General features: G+C 56.9%; 4 protein-coding genes across 4 annotated transcripts; 2 read left to right on the forward strand and 2 right to left on the reverse strand.

Annotated features, from left to right (window-relative positions):
* The first annotated feature begins 4,074 nt into the window (after positions 1 to 4,074).
* On the forward strand, positions 4,075 to 5,372 carry WHR41_01594 (uncharacterized protein). The gene is made up of 2 exons (XM_069370200.1): positions 4,075 to 4,402; positions 4,459 to 5,372. The coding sequence occupies exons 1-2, from the start codon at positions 4,137 to 4,139 to the stop codon at positions 5,063 to 5,065; spliced, it is 873 nt and encodes a 290-aa protein (XP_069232562.1). The 5' UTR covers positions 4,075 to 4,136; the 3' UTR covers positions 5,066 to 5,372.
* A 28-nt stretch (positions 5,373 to 5,400) lies between these two features.
* WHR41_01595 (uncharacterized protein) lies at positions 5,401 to 7,851 on the reverse strand (the record flags this gene model as incomplete). Its single annotated transcript, XM_069370201.1, has 1 exon — positions 5,401 to 7,851. The coding sequence occupies one exon, from the start codon at positions 7,849 to 7,851 to the stop codon at positions 5,401 to 5,403; it is 2,451 nt and encodes an 816-aa protein (XP_069232561.1).
* A 2,106-nt stretch (positions 7,852 to 9,957) lies between these two features.
* Positions 9,958 to 10,941, forward strand: WHR41_01596 (uncharacterized protein; the record flags this gene model as incomplete). Its single annotated transcript, XM_069370202.1, has 1 exon — positions 9,958 to 10,941. One exon carries the CDS (start codon positions 9,958 to 9,960, stop codon positions 10,939 to 10,941), a length of 984 nt encoding a protein of 327 aa, XP_069232560.1.
* Positions 10,942 to 12,899: 1,958 nt separating this feature from the next.
* On the reverse strand, positions 12,900 to 14,081 carry WHR41_01597 (2-oxoisovalerate dehydrogenase subunit beta, mitochondrial; the record flags this gene model as incomplete). The annotated part of the gene is made up of 1 exon (XM_069370203.1): positions 12,900 to 14,081. One exon carries the CDS (start codon positions 14,079 to 14,081, stop codon positions 12,900 to 12,902), a length of 1,182 nt encoding a protein of 393 aa, XP_069232559.1.
* Between the last annotated feature and the right edge of the window lie 238 nt (positions 14,082 to 14,319).

Raw genomic sequence — 14,319 nt, forward strand, 5'->3', positions numbered from 1 at the left:
GTATGTGAGCAGAAGATGCGAGGGAGGAGCGGCGAGGCAGGCTGATAGCAGTCGCAGTATCTCGCGCAGCAGCGGAGTCGCCGGCGCCCGCTCACCTCGCAACGTGGTGAGGGTGGAGTATGGGTGGCAGATGCGATGATGCTAGCGGCTAGCGCTGAGGCACGAGCCACGCCGTAGCAGGCTGCTCGGCTTGATGCAGGCGCGCGTGCACGGGAGCGTCTGTCTGGCGCGTTAGCAGCTGCTGGGCCGGCGATGGGTGGATGGGTGCAGGGAGCAGCCCCGCCAGCACTGCGCGCCACGGCCTGACCGCCGGCGTGGAGGAAGCATGTGCGAGAGCGTGCCGTGGGCATTGGGCGGAGGGCGCGACTTACCGCAGGCAGATGGCAGATGGCGTGAGACACTCAGCTGCGGCACGCAAAGAGGCAAAGAGGGGCGCCCGCCAGAACCGCCGTTGCAGCTTGCGTCCAACTTCCAAGGCAGCGTGCGGCAGCAAGGCTGGTTGCAGCAGGGTGTGGACCAGTGGCAGAGGCCGGCGGAGTCGTGATCCTGGAGGCGCGGGACGGCGGGAGGAAGAGTCTATCTGGGATTGCAAGGTGCGCTGGCCGCCTGACGGAGCAGTTCTGTGGTGAGCGTAAGGTAGTAGGTGATTCCCTTCCAGCGCAGTGCAGGGTGGCTGTCCGGCGAGGCGAGCGCGCGGGCAAGGCGATTTATTCACGAGGCTATCAGTGGAATGAGCGAGCAGCGCGAAGAATACCGCGAGGGTCACGCTACCAACTGCCACTACGCACCCGTCTCGCTTGGTGTCGGCAGTGAATTACACGCTGCTGGGCGGTGCTAGCTGTGTCTATAAGGGCCGAACAGCAGATCAGGGCTCGTCGTCGCCAATGGCACGAGCAGATCGGCGCGACACCACGCCGCTGCGTCCCTACAGCGCTGCTCGATCGCACACAGCGGCCGCGGCGGCGAATGAGACGGCGCGACACGGGCGCGGTGTTGAAACGGATCCTCCAACTTTCTCTCTCACACATGCCATCGTGCATCATGCCTGTGCGCACCGCGAGCACCAAGTGGAGCCTGCCCGGTCGCCGGCCGTCGCGCTAGCCCGCGCAGGCCGAAGGCAGAGAGGAAACAGAGACGAGAGAGGCTCGTCTTGCGCGCTGCCACGCTTGCCACGCCGCCGCCTGTCATGCCAACCCTGCCGTCCTGCCCGTGCCGTGCGGAGGAGGGTGCGGGATGGGCAGGCACATCGCCCGATTGCTCGCCCACCACCATGCCATTTGCCTCCGTTGGGGTGGATTTTGAGGCAAATACCCCAGCGAGACGCATGCTCTTGTGCCATCTCTGCCATCTCTGCCTTTCAGCCGCCGCTCCAAGACCTGCTCCGGAGCTGGCGCCGTGCCGCGCGGGCGTGTCTTCGGTGCACGGTGGCGCGGTGCCAAAGAGAGACAGCGGTCCTTGTCGCCAAACGTCTGCACAAGGAGCTTGGCCAATGCATGCCAGAAACCGCTGCAGACGCCTCTGGTTGATCGTATCCAAACCGTCGGATGACGCTCTTCGCGCGAATCACCCGCTGCCGGCCCGCCAAGCCACCCTCGTTTTCGGCAGAGTGACATCCGACGAGGGGCGCAAGAACAAATCTCCTACCGAAACACGCCTAGTCCGTCGTCAAACACCGCGCCGTCCGCTTCACGGACGCCGTGCTATTTTCTCCCTGCGAGGAGGGCGCGACGTCATTTCGTAAAGGGTCCTGTCGTGTGCGCCCTGGAGGAAAAAGCAAATGCTACGGCAATCATACTTTCAGAGCTACCTGACCTGCTATACTACGCTTACATACGCCGCATACTATTTCTGACACCTCGGGTGCTCCCCGACCATGCAACGCCGTGATCTCCTAAAGCACCAAACACGAGCCCACCTCCGCCACCCTCGCCCGCTTCCCCATCCCCCTACTGCTATTTTCTCCCATAGCGTCAGAACCGCCTCACAGACTAAAATTCCTCGCCTCAACCGGAGCGCGTTCGCTCCGCTCCGATGCCCGGAATGCAGCCGGGGTAGACAAGCGCGTCGAGGCTCGCGCCTGGATATCCACCAGAAGCCGGAGCCGGCCATCTCGCGCACAGCCTCGCCAGCGCCAGCACTAAGACTGCTCGTAGAACGCGTTAGAATGTCCTGTCTCGCGCTTGCGGGAGCCCATCAACGGCCAGACTGGTCCCTGCCAGAAACCCTCCGACACTTCCAGCGGCCGAACAATTCACGGTCTTCCAGGTAGCGCCAAAAAAGCGACCTCGGCGCGCCTGTAGACCCGCATCTCTCAAGCTATACCATACCGTGCTAAGCAAATCCTGCAGAGAACTATAGCAAGCGACCCCGGCCTTGGATCCTGCGAGACCTACATCCACCCACTTCCCAGATAATCTCCCCCCTCCAGCGCGCTGATAAGGGCCCACTCCTGACTCGCACTGTCTCCCTCACCACTCGCGCTGACCGCCGCTCGCGCCTTATCACCAGATCTCTCTCGCGCGCTGCGCTGCGCTAGAGCGTTGGAACCGCTGCAGGGCCGACAATCTTGCTCGGCTCCCACCGAGTATGCACTCTTATGCAGGTGCCTTACTCGACGCTGCTCGTCTCTCTCGGATCCAACTCCATCTCTGGCCTGCGTGGGCTGGCGATGGGACCTTACTCGCCGCACAGCGACCGTGGACGCTTGATTTTCACCGCCGGACAGGAACGAAAGTGGCGTGCTCTCGTAAACTGCCTGCAGCCCTACAGTGCGCACGACGGGACGTGCGCCCATTCGATCGCTTGCTTGCTTGCTCGCCTTCCCCGCCCGTCCGCTGCTTGCGTCGTGCAGGGCGCGTCTGTTTTGATGAAGATGCTCAGGAGAACAGCCAAAAGCCAAACTCCAAAATCCACAAACACGAATGCCCCCCCTCGAAACACCCCCTCTCCTCGTATATACACTCAACTCGAAATCCCTCTCGCGCCTCCATGCAACAACCCGCGCCCGCGGGTCTTCAAAACATCCCCTCCAACGCCCCCTCAAATTACAGGACAAGGGCCCCCCACTCCACACGCCCGCTTCCAGGGCTCCAGCGACGCAAGGATCCCCCACGCTCCCGCCTGACCTACTGTCTCGTACGGTACCATGTCTGCCTGCACTTCGAACCCGACCCTAAGGGTCCAATGGGGAAATATCGCATATAGGTAATTCGACGGTAAGGGATGAAACTACTCGGATCCTTCGAGGACCCCGCTTTCGGCGGCTTCGGTGCTTTTATTATCGTGAGGGCTCCTGGAGGGGGGGAGGAGGGTGATCTACATACGGGCAGGGTAGGCAGGTGTCGTGGGTGGGCTGGTGGCGGGTCGTGAGACGGTGGATGGGGAGGTCGTGTGAGGATCGGTTTCGTTTGAGATGGTGTGCTTCTTCTCGTCGTCGTCGTCGTCGTCGTCGTCGTCGGCGAACGGACGATCGGTTCCTTGTCTGGTCGTCTTCGCGCTCGGCGCTGCGAAGTACAGGCCGGGCTCGATGGGCGCTACCTTGGTTTCTTCTTTGAGGCTCGGAGACGCCATCGTGACTCCACGCGTCTAAAAGGTGTAGACGCGCAATGTTGCAACACCATTGCTGCAATAATTGTTGTTTGCGCGCGTCCCAGCGCTGCTCGTGTGAGAGCTTTGGACAGACTCGATTGAGGTGATCGAAGCAGTGACTCTGACGCGTAACGTAGGGAACATTGAATAAGTTGGGTAATTGAACTTGTACGTGAGGCTCGGATTGGTCAACAAGGTTACACGAGAAGCCACGGCGAGATCTCGCTCTCAATGGCCAGCTATGTACAGTCTGTACGGAATATGAGGCAGCACCAGGTTATTTTGAACGATACAATATCATGACCAAGTCCCTCTGGTACAACTCATCAATTCAATGGCCTCATACAATTAATCTATGTTCATCGATGAAGGCAGCACCTCACTGTAATATTTTACAGCAGAGAAGCCACTTTCACATGCAAACGCCGGAGTGGCCCAAGCTCCCAGAATTGTTTCCAATGACCTCGCGCGAACGCCCGCAACGCCCACCTAAACACCAACAAGCCACTTGACCACGCCGCTCTGTCGCTTCTGCTGTCGCTACCGCAATGATGTTGCTAACGACTATAGTCTCCGCGCCCACCGCCGACGACTTCACCCCGTTGTCGGAGCACAACGAGCAGACGCCCGGCAGTTTCTTCGCCGGCAAGCCCGTCCTCCACCTGCAGGCGCCCGCCGCGAGGCTGCAGATCACGAAGGAAGACCTCGAGTCGCAGGAGGCCATCAAGGCCCTCGTCGCGACCACAGACGATGTCGCCGCCGACGACCAGGGCCTGATCGAGGTCCAGGACATCGACGTCTGGGTCACGTCGAGGTACGAACGCATGCGAACGACAAGCGGCTGCAAACGTTACTAACACCCCATCGCAGACACCTCACTCTCTGGTCGCCGACGACCAACAAAGGCGCGCAGATCTCCTACCAGGCCATCACGGTCCACGCGCAAGTCGGCGACGCCGTCCTGCTCGAGCTCAACCTCTCCAACTCTAGTAACGTCGCTGACGAGGACATCGAGCACCTGCAGCTGCGCATCGCGCCCGGCGAGGTCGTCTCGTCCGCCGCCGCCGACGCCGATGACAATGCCAACGGCGGCGCGAACGGCCACGCGAACCCGAGCTTCAAGCTCTACATGGCGATCGGCGACTGCCAGAACCTCAACCCGGATCCAGCGCAGGATGATGAGGATGAGGAGGGTGAGAATGGGTTTGACGAGACTGCGCCCGGCGCTACAGGGTGGATTACGAGCGAGAATATGCATGAGTACACGGATGAGAATGGGAACTTTGTTATGCCGGAGGGCGCCACGGTTATTGGCGACGAGGAAGACGAGGCTGCGAACGGCAATGGCCAAGAGGCTGAGAATGGGGACGAGAACGAGGCTCTCGGCGAGGGAGCGGGAAGGGTCAGGAGGGCTGACGAGATCAACGGATTGGATGGCGCGAATGACGAGGAGACCAAGTGGCAGAAGACTGGTTGAGCGACTGGTATGGGATAGGACGAGCGTCCTGCAACGTCTGACGACTGAGGCGCAAGGCGGGATTGGACTGCTGCTTGCGACATGATACCCAAAAGAATTGCGCGCATACGATGGATACGATACACAACGGACGGTTTCTAGTTCATCGAGAGGACTGACGCATCGCTTGTTGGATTACTCTCCAATAGCACTAACAACGGCATAAGGCCTCGCCATTCGCCTGCTGATATACAGCGAAAAAATCGGTGACCTCCGGAATGCAGATCTAAGACAGAACTTACTGTTCATCATTTCCCATTCCTCAATACTTCACGCCCACTAACCCTGACCTCTTCCTAAGTCTTCAGAAACCCGTCCGCGTCGTACAAACTCCTCGGCGTCACCATCACGCTCGGCGACCGCATGCGAGCCCACCTGCTGCCAAACCCATGATTCTCTATCGCGTACATCCTCGGCGTCTGTATCGCCGCCCTCGCCTTGTCTGCATCCGACGGGCTACTCCCAGGAATCGTGCTCAGGCTTGTCCGGTCCCAGAACTTCTCCCCATCCTCCCACACGCTCGATGACCGCTCGTCCTCATCCTCTTCCTCGCCCGCACACCCCCGCGCCCACACCGGCGACTCGCACTCTCCCTCCTCCCGCTCCCGTTCCTGCTCCTCAACCGCAACCGGAACCTCAAACCCCGCCAGCGCCCCCTCCAGCCTGCGCTCAATATCCGACAAATCGACATTATCCAGCGCGCTCGCCGGCGCCTCGCCCTCCCCCACCTCACCCTCCCCCGCTTCCTCCGCACCGCCCCGCGCATCCCGCCCGAAATCGAAATCAAACATGTCGTTGCAGCTCTCGCTCGGATCCGGCGACCCGATCCACGGCAGCAGCGGCGAGGGCTCGCGCGCCAGCCCGTGCACGTACCGCCGCGTCTGGTGCGACGTCGACGCGTCCATCTCGCTGTTCATGCGGCGCAGGGTGACGATCTGCTTGGCGAGGGATTTGGCGGGCGGAGAGCGCGGGCCGATGGGGCTGGGTGGTTTTTGGGGGCCGGGGAGGAGGGTGGTGGGGATTGGAGGGGCGGGCGCGGGGCGTTGGGGTTGCAGGTAGGTCGAGTGGGTGGAGAGGGAGCGGTTGCGGGCGGTGTTGAGGGGGAAGGGCACCGGGCTGTCGTCTATGGGTGGTGGGAGGATGGGCGCGCCGGGGAAGGTGACGTTGGGTCTGTGCGTTTGGATGCGCGCCATGATTGTGCTGGCGATGGCGGAGGTGAGGGGTTCGTTTGAGTAGTCGATTTGAGGGGTGGAGGAGCCGGAGCGGGAGGCTGGGGTTGAGGGGGGGAGGCTGTCGAAGCCTTGTGGTACGGTTTTGGGCGAGCATGGAGGCGACTCGGGTTGGTATTCTTCGCCGTATGATACCGGTCTTCTGTAGCGCGCGGTGTCGTCTGAGAAGGTCACTGTGCTGGCCAACGGAGAGGTGTGGTCTGTATCTTTTGGGCTCTGCACGAAAGTCGGACTCGCGGGATCATACTCCTGAGATCCATCACGTCTCGGAGCATCGATAATTGGCCAAGCAGGATCATACTCCTCCACTTTCGACACTGGCAGAGGTGGACTCGATGGAAGATCTGCGTTGTCTGCTACAGATCCGTCGAATCTCGGTGGACTGCCCCGATCCCATCCAAAGTCGAAAGAAGGTTCATCAGTACTCGGGCGGGTGAAATGAAATTCTGGTACGGGCTGATCCCTCTGTACCGCGGTCACAGTCGTTTTACTTGGACTTGGGAACGAAGGAATGCTGAGATTAGATGACTGTCCGGAGTGCCGAGATCCAGATCGATTTCCTGTGAAACCAGAAGATGCCGAAGCCGAGAGTGCAGAATCTGAGGGCTGAGAAGCGATCCCTGGTTCCTGAAACGTCGTCCAGCTGCTCAAGACTGGGGAAGCCGAAGTTAGAGATGCCCTCAGAGTTGAAATGCGCAAGTGAGGTGCGAACACGGTAGCACTGGGCGGTCTTGAGAGGCGAGACTGGTTAGAGACAAAGGGAAGACCTCCCATGAAATTGTCCGAGCTGGCATCTAAGGGCTCTTCTTCGATGCCATGCATGATGCTAGGACTTGTTGGCCTGCTCGGTGGTGGGCCCAATATCTGCGGTGTGAGCGTGGAGATACGGACACAATTCTGTCTTCTATGACCCTTGCGGGCATTGGGGCTTCCTTTCAATGCTGAGGGCTTCTGCAAAGGTACGCTGTCCCACTGGAAAGGGTTGCCGTTGCTACTTCGCGATGAGAACTGAGTTGCATTCGATGGCTGTCGAGAAGGCGTGCAAGCGTTGCCACTGATATCACGCAAGACATTGATCTTTTGTCTCTCAGCTGGTGAACCATTCTCGGAGACCGTCGTTGAGCATCGCGACACCTTTCGTGGTGTGATAATCTTCTTGACAGCTGTATCGCTCCTGAGAGAAGTGACGGACGAAACGCTTCGTATACTGACACGATCGGCGGTACCCAGCCGTGGGATTGAAAGTCGATTGTTGCCGCTCTCATCAAGCGAGGAAGCCATGCTGTTGGTTGACAGTTGCCGGCTGAGCTGGCTGCCGGCGCTGTAGCGCGCGATGTTGCTTCGAATCGATGGCTTACGCTGATGCCCACCCATCGCAGAAGCAGGTACTGTAGGCGATGTATCCGGAATAGGCCTTGGTCCTGCAATCAACGGATTCTGCCACGTTCTTTGCGACACGGTCTTCAACGAGGCATCACTATCTTCAGCAACCATTTGTTCAAGGCTCGGTGAGGGCATGTTTGGCTCAGCGCCACGCAGGATCGGGCTCGTGATTAGCACAGAACTACTCGTGGACTCCAGGCTTGAGTTCGATATTCGAGAGAGGCAGAATCCACTGCGCGCCCTGTCGATCTGCACGTTGTGGGGCGCTATGACTGGCAATGGTGGTACAGGACCTGCTGGTGGTTGATTGGCAGCTCTTTGGGCACCGAGGCTGATCGAACGCGCGTGCATATGTGGTCTACCGTCACCATTACCCTGAGCAAAGACGTCGTCGTTGGTTATCGGGGTGATCAAAACCCCAAGCGAATGCGTTCGTTTCGGTTTCGGGCTACCTTCAACCAAGATTGCGCCGTATCGACTCGGCGAGCCGATCGCAAAAGATGGAAGAATACCGGGTTTCGGGCTCGACGATCTGGTATCGATTTCACCATCATCCAATCCTTGATGCTCTCCACCGACGGCATTATTCGCAGGGTGACGCGAACGATTGTTCGGAGACGGCAACTCTGGTAGAATCTCAATCTCAGGCGTAGGCGAGTTAGCAGACCGACTCCGTGGACTTTCGATGATCGCCGAAAGATGTTTCAAGCGTCTAAGGGGAACTCCTTGCTGCTTGATCCGTCTCGGAAGTGAGACGTAAGATCGCCGTTTCTGGGCCGGCTGCAATGCGCGTTCTGTGTCGTTGATCTCCTCGTTCGACCCGAGAGCGCCCCAACCGCCTTTCCCGTGGATAGGGACAAATCTTCCAACACGTGCAAAGCTTATAGGCCTCGGCATTTCACATCGCGCGTTTTGCGCTTGCGCAACCTGGATGGTGTGTCCCTGCTCAAGTTCTGCCAGCTGTCTCCTGTGCTCGATTCTCTTGCGCACGATCTGAACGATGACCACGATACAAGCAAGCAGCAAGGCGCCTCCAACGCCTAATCCAATGCCAAGGTAGGGGGAATTGTTTGTCGCTGCGGTCGCCTCAAGAGCCTGTGCTGGCTGAGGCGCGGTGGCAGCTTCCAATGGGTTAGAGGCTTGGACCGCGCCTTGTCGCTTTACTGCCTTGATGCGAGCGGCCAGGTAGTTGATGGAAACCATCCTAGTGGCTGTGATCGTTGGGTAGGTTGCAAGCGCTTCTTCGGATTCATACGTTCTTCGCGACGCGATCAACACTTGTCTTCTCCATGCTCCAGACAATCTGTTTTGCAGCGACGCGATGACTCGCGATGAATCGGATACCGGTCCGCCATGAGATTTGATCGGCACAGCCAGAGCAATGACCCTCACATGATGTTGTGATCCCGAGAATGTGCGGTATGCGGCCCGTTTCCTGTCCACGCTCAGGAATGTGAATGGCGGATTTTGGAGATCTGAGACCACGTGCCACCTCAAACTCGAAGCTCTCCCGGGAATTGGAAACAAATTACCACGCGCGTAGGTATACGATGATGTTCAATTATCACTCGTAGTGTCATATTCGCTCTGTGGCGCATGTCGATTGCCTTGATGCAACGTGACCGACTTCCCACGCCACGCGACAAATTTGATGTCTATGGGGCTCTACGATGAAACTAATCACCTGTGGATATATACACTTCAGAGGAAAAGAAACCGCTTGCTACTACGTGTCCCTATCGGCGATCGAGATCGAATTCTCATCAGGAGAACAGAACACATTCGCGATACTAGAAGGCGTGATAGTCTACCAAAGCCAATGAACTTTCGCATACGCGATGGACAACACACGACACGTTCTCGGCAATGGCCGATGCCATTATGATGGTTTTCAGCTGTCACTGTTGACAGATTGATTTTGCATGCGCCAAGCCACAGATGCCGACATAGTGACCTATTGCTAATCCTCTTCCATGTCCAGATTAGGCGCTGAGAAAGGCATTGTTTCTGAATGTGCCTTCACTTGTCCTCCCGTGCGGTTCAGCCGCTGTCCAAAAATTCACCGCCCCAATAGTGAAACAAAGGATTGTCGACAGACTTGAATGCTTTCACTGTAACTTACTCATCCTATTCACCACTCAAACCTTCTGAGCGAAACCTTTAATTTCAAGCCAAATCCCACCGCCTTGCCACACGACTCCACCTCAACTCCAACTCAAACACAACCAAGCTGCGTCCACAATGGCTGCCGCTGACAACCATTTTCCTCTCCCGACTCGCGAGGAATTCCTCGCCAATCTTCAGCCAGTCACGAACGTTGCTGAGCTTGCGAGGGATCACGACACCATGTGCGGCATCTGCATGAACAAGACCGTCAGCAAAGCTCGCAGAGAGCACGAGGAGCGTGCCGTAGTGCTACATGATAAGCATGTTTTTGGCGAGACCTGCATTCGCGAATGGCTCTCCGAGGCCAACACTTGCCCGAAATGCCGTGCCGTTCTATTCGAAGACAACCATGACTTGGATGACCTCGCGTTTTCGGCACCATTGTTCGTCAGCACTTACCGCTATACTATCGTTCGCTCGTACGTGGAGATCATCGAGGCGCTCAATGTCGGCACTGCGCTCGACGATCGCGTGGCGATGGATATTTACTTCAAGCTGGTCGATCAGTTAGACGAACTGCAATTGCCCCCCTATGATCGTTTCTTCCAAACCCTCAGGACTAGAGGGGAGGCTATGATCGCCGAGGCTCTCGAGACCCTTCGCGGGTTGCGTCTTCGCTGGTATCAGACCTTCCCAGCATCCCAAAACATCCCAGCCCTGCCAGTCTTCCAACTCGAAGACGAGGAACCGCTGCGCGGGAGTGATCCATCCGAACGTGTCCGTATCGACTTCGATTTCGGCGTGGACTCGGACTTCTTCAACCTCGTCTGGCACTCTGAGTTCTTAGCGGCGTTCGACCGCGATAGGACCTGCATGAGCCTTGCTGGGCACCCGCTCGCTCTCGTGGTACTTCAGCGGATGAATAGGGGTCTTGATCGCATGCGCCGTGGTGTTGTTAGGATCTCATATTTTCGCGAGACACTCCGTCGGGCAATTTACGATCCAGGTTTCGTCGGGCGACGGGAACTGCCTACGGGGTTCGATGCCTTCGTGGAGCACATACTGTATAAGGCTTGCCAGCACGCCTGGCTTTATCACTCGGTGCCTGAAAGCGTATAAGCTGCGCTTCTGGTAGTGCGACTTGCTTTGATCTCTTTTCTTTCAGACAGGTATTCGATCGATGGCAGCGAGACCAGGAACAGGGTCGCGTGAGATAGCCCGGTCAATGCGGGCTCTCCAATCAAGCGTCCGGATTTTTGAATTTTTCTGACTTTTGAGGTATGACCGCTTGCTTATCGAGTGGTTGCTCATAACATACACATGTAATCGTATTATTGCATCATGCATATTTTCCGTCAGAATCTACTATCAGTGCACACGAATTCACAGTATCATTTGAGCTTGTAATCGGTTATGCTTCAGGCGACCGGTCTGAGCCCGATTATCATCCCGTCCATTGAATTTTCTCATGGGGTATAACCGATAGCCCATGCCTTTCTGCGAGTCTACGGCGCAATAAGATGACTGCTAGTCGTAGATGTTGAAGCGTTCGGTTGTTCCGCTTGATGGAGCTCATGGGACTCTCCTATCTATGATCGTTTTTGAAGACATTCGATGGCCCTGTATCGAGATGTACGATGACTCGGGCATGGCTGCAATGCATTTCGTCCAATTACCGAGAAAATGCGGCGACGTAGACTTACCCAAAGTCCCTCCAGATGCGAGCGCATCCTCGGCCTAGTCGTATACTCAGACTTCATATGGCCTCAATAGCGTCAATGACGGCAACCAGATTGGCCCGAGCAGCAAGTATGAGGATATTGAATAGAATCACTGGTAGGCAGAGGCTCAATGAAAAACTGTCAAACTTTTATGAATCGAATTTGAAGATGCGAGACGTCATTACTGTCACCGATAAAATGCATCACACTGATCCGAACCATCGCGATAGGTGCTCTTAGCCGGTTTGAGTTCATACGTGATCAGCACCCTAGTGATATGCGGGTCCGCTTCACGAGCGGTGTTATGAGGCATTTCTCACATCAAGTCCCTCGTTTAGCTGCTATCATCGGTAATGTACAATAAATCGGGAAGGGCGCCAATGAGATGCTAGTGAGGAACCCGGACGCAATTTCAATGCATCTCACCACTGAAAGTGCGCGTTGAGCTGCTACCAGCAGCAATCAACGTCTCAGAAAAAGACGTGCCAGTGAGAGACGCATTAACTCCCGTGAATTTGTCGCTAAGAGGTACTCTCCGGGGCGGATATGGTGCTACCAAGGGCTACCATCATCCTGAAGGGCGACACGCCAGGGAGAGAGCGGCGAAACTAAGTGAGGGTTTTCTTCCGAGTCCGACCCTCTCTGCGACTCGCGTGGTGCTATCAACGGCGGTCGATACCTTGGGAGCCGACGCGCCAATGAGAGAGGCGAGCATCTCTGTAAATTTTCTCCAGTTTCCGCTGCTCAACGTGACTTCTATGATGCTACCATCAGAGTTCAAAGTTTCACAAGGAGAGGCGCCAGTGAGAGAGAAGCGAAGCTCTTGGGCATTTCTCCTAAGTCCAGCGCTCTCCGTGTCGCATGTGCTGCCACCAGCGGCTTTCGACGTCTCAGAATGAGACGCGCCAGTGAGAGAGCACGAAAACCTTTGAGAACTTCCTTCCAAGTCTGACGCTCTCCACATCACATGTGCTACTACCAGCAACCGTGGACGTGTTAGGAGGTGGCGCGCCAGCGAGAGACGCAAAAATGTCGAACAAAATCACCCCAAACCCTGTGCTCTCTGCGCCATAGTGGTACTACCAGCGGCTGAAGACACTTCAGAAAGGTACGCGCCAGTGAGAGAGGCGACAATCTCTGTGAGCATTCTTCTAAGTCCCCTGCTCTCTGCGCCTCATGTGCTGCTATCAGCGGCGCTATGACTTGGGCTGAGTCGGCATGTGCCTGAGATAGACGTGTTAGCAGTTGAGCAGTGGCATGTGAACACGACTTTCCTGCCATCACTTCTTGTAACCTGAGGAGTGAATTGCATGATCTTCACGTGCTGTCCGCACATGTGAATTTTAATTCATTACTTCAGTACTCTATCGCTGTCTTGATAGCATCGTAAACTCTCGTGACATCTGGGATGTTGAACTTCTCATAAGCGAGGCCTGGGTGAGTGCTCCAGCCCGCAACCCTCTGAATCGGTGCCTCGAGACGCAAAAAGCAGCCCTCTTGTACCGTAGCAGCGACCTCCGCGCCAACGCCCGCGTTGACCATGCTCTCGTGCACTACTATCAGCTTGCCTGTCCTGTTCACGGAAGCCATCACTGTCTCGCGGTCCCAGGGGTAGATTGTGCGAAGGTCTATCAGTTCCACAGAGCATTTGAAGTCTCGTTCCGCTGCGGCGATGGCTGATGAGCACGTGTAGAGAGGTGTGCCGTAGGAGACGATGGTGACGTCTTTTCCAGGCTTCATTATCTCGGCTTTACTGAGGGGAAGTGTGTATGCTTCCGCTGGCACGTGCTCGACGGCTGCGCGGTAGAGGATCTTTGGTTCCAGCATTACCACGGGATCATTAGATTCGACGGCTGCGAGCAGCAGCCCCTTTGCTTGTGTAGGTGACCGAGGTACTACCACTCGTACACCTGGGATGTGTGTAAACAAGGCCTCGGGAGATTGTGAGTGGTACAACGCGCCATGCCCGACGCCACCGCTCGGCATTCTGATCACCATGCCGCCACAGCTTTGCGATTCGGCGTTGACTCCGGCCCTGTAGCGGACCTTGGCGGCTTCGTTGACGATTTGGTCGAATGCTGGGTAGACGTAATCGGCAAACTGAATCTCTGCGATCGGACGCATTCCTTCCATTGCGGCTCCAATTGCAAATCCGGCGATACCCTGCTCAGTCAAGGGCGTGTTAAAGACGCGGTCTTCGCCAAATTCGTTCGCGAGATTCATTGAACAGCGGAACACGCCTCCGAACGCGACATCCTCTCCAAACAGCAACACACGCTGATCAGCATGGAGGGCATGTGACATCGCCGAATTGATCGCTTGGAAGAGATTCTGACGGTTGGTGGTGCCATTGCGGGCTTCGGATGATAGCTCCGGATTCGATAGGGCATCTTTCGAGGTGTGAGAGAGGACTGCGGTCGTGCTGAAATCCGTCGGGATATTTAAACGTGCTTTGGCTGGATGTGAGGCGTAGGCGCGACGCGTGATGAAGCTCGCACAGGCGCTGCTGAGGCGCGCCGGGCGGATGTTGTGGATCATTGTCGCACCGCGTCGAATGCGGACAGCATTGATTCTGAGGAAAGGCACACAACAGGAGTGCAAAGGACTTACATGAGATCTTAGGCGGCCCAAGAGGTGATGCTGTCGGCGGTTGCTATCGGCTTTGGGGCCCTGCAGCCTCGGTTACAGATGTCTCGAATGGCGGCTTAAGGATGTGGAAAGCAAAGGCTATTGCACCGTGGCGCGCATTTGAGCCGCAAGCCCCCCTGCGGGCTTG

This window comes from Cladosporium halotolerans, assembly GCF_011745625.1.
Source record: "Cladosporium halotolerans strain TM138-S3 chromosome Unknown Sca4, whole genome shotgun sequence".
NCBI lineage: Eukaryota > Fungi > Ascomycota > Dothideomycetes > Cladosporiales > Cladosporiaceae > Cladosporium > Cladosporium halotolerans.

Coding starts and splice junctions, on each gene's coding strand:
- WHR41_01594 (XM_069370200.1), top strand. CDS start 4,137: ATGATGTTGCTAACGACTATAGTCTCCGCGCCCACCGCCGACGACTTC. Junction 4,403..4,458: donor GACGTCTGGGTCACGTCGAG/GTACGAACGCAT, acceptor ACCCCATCGCAG/ACACCTCACTCTCTGGTCGC.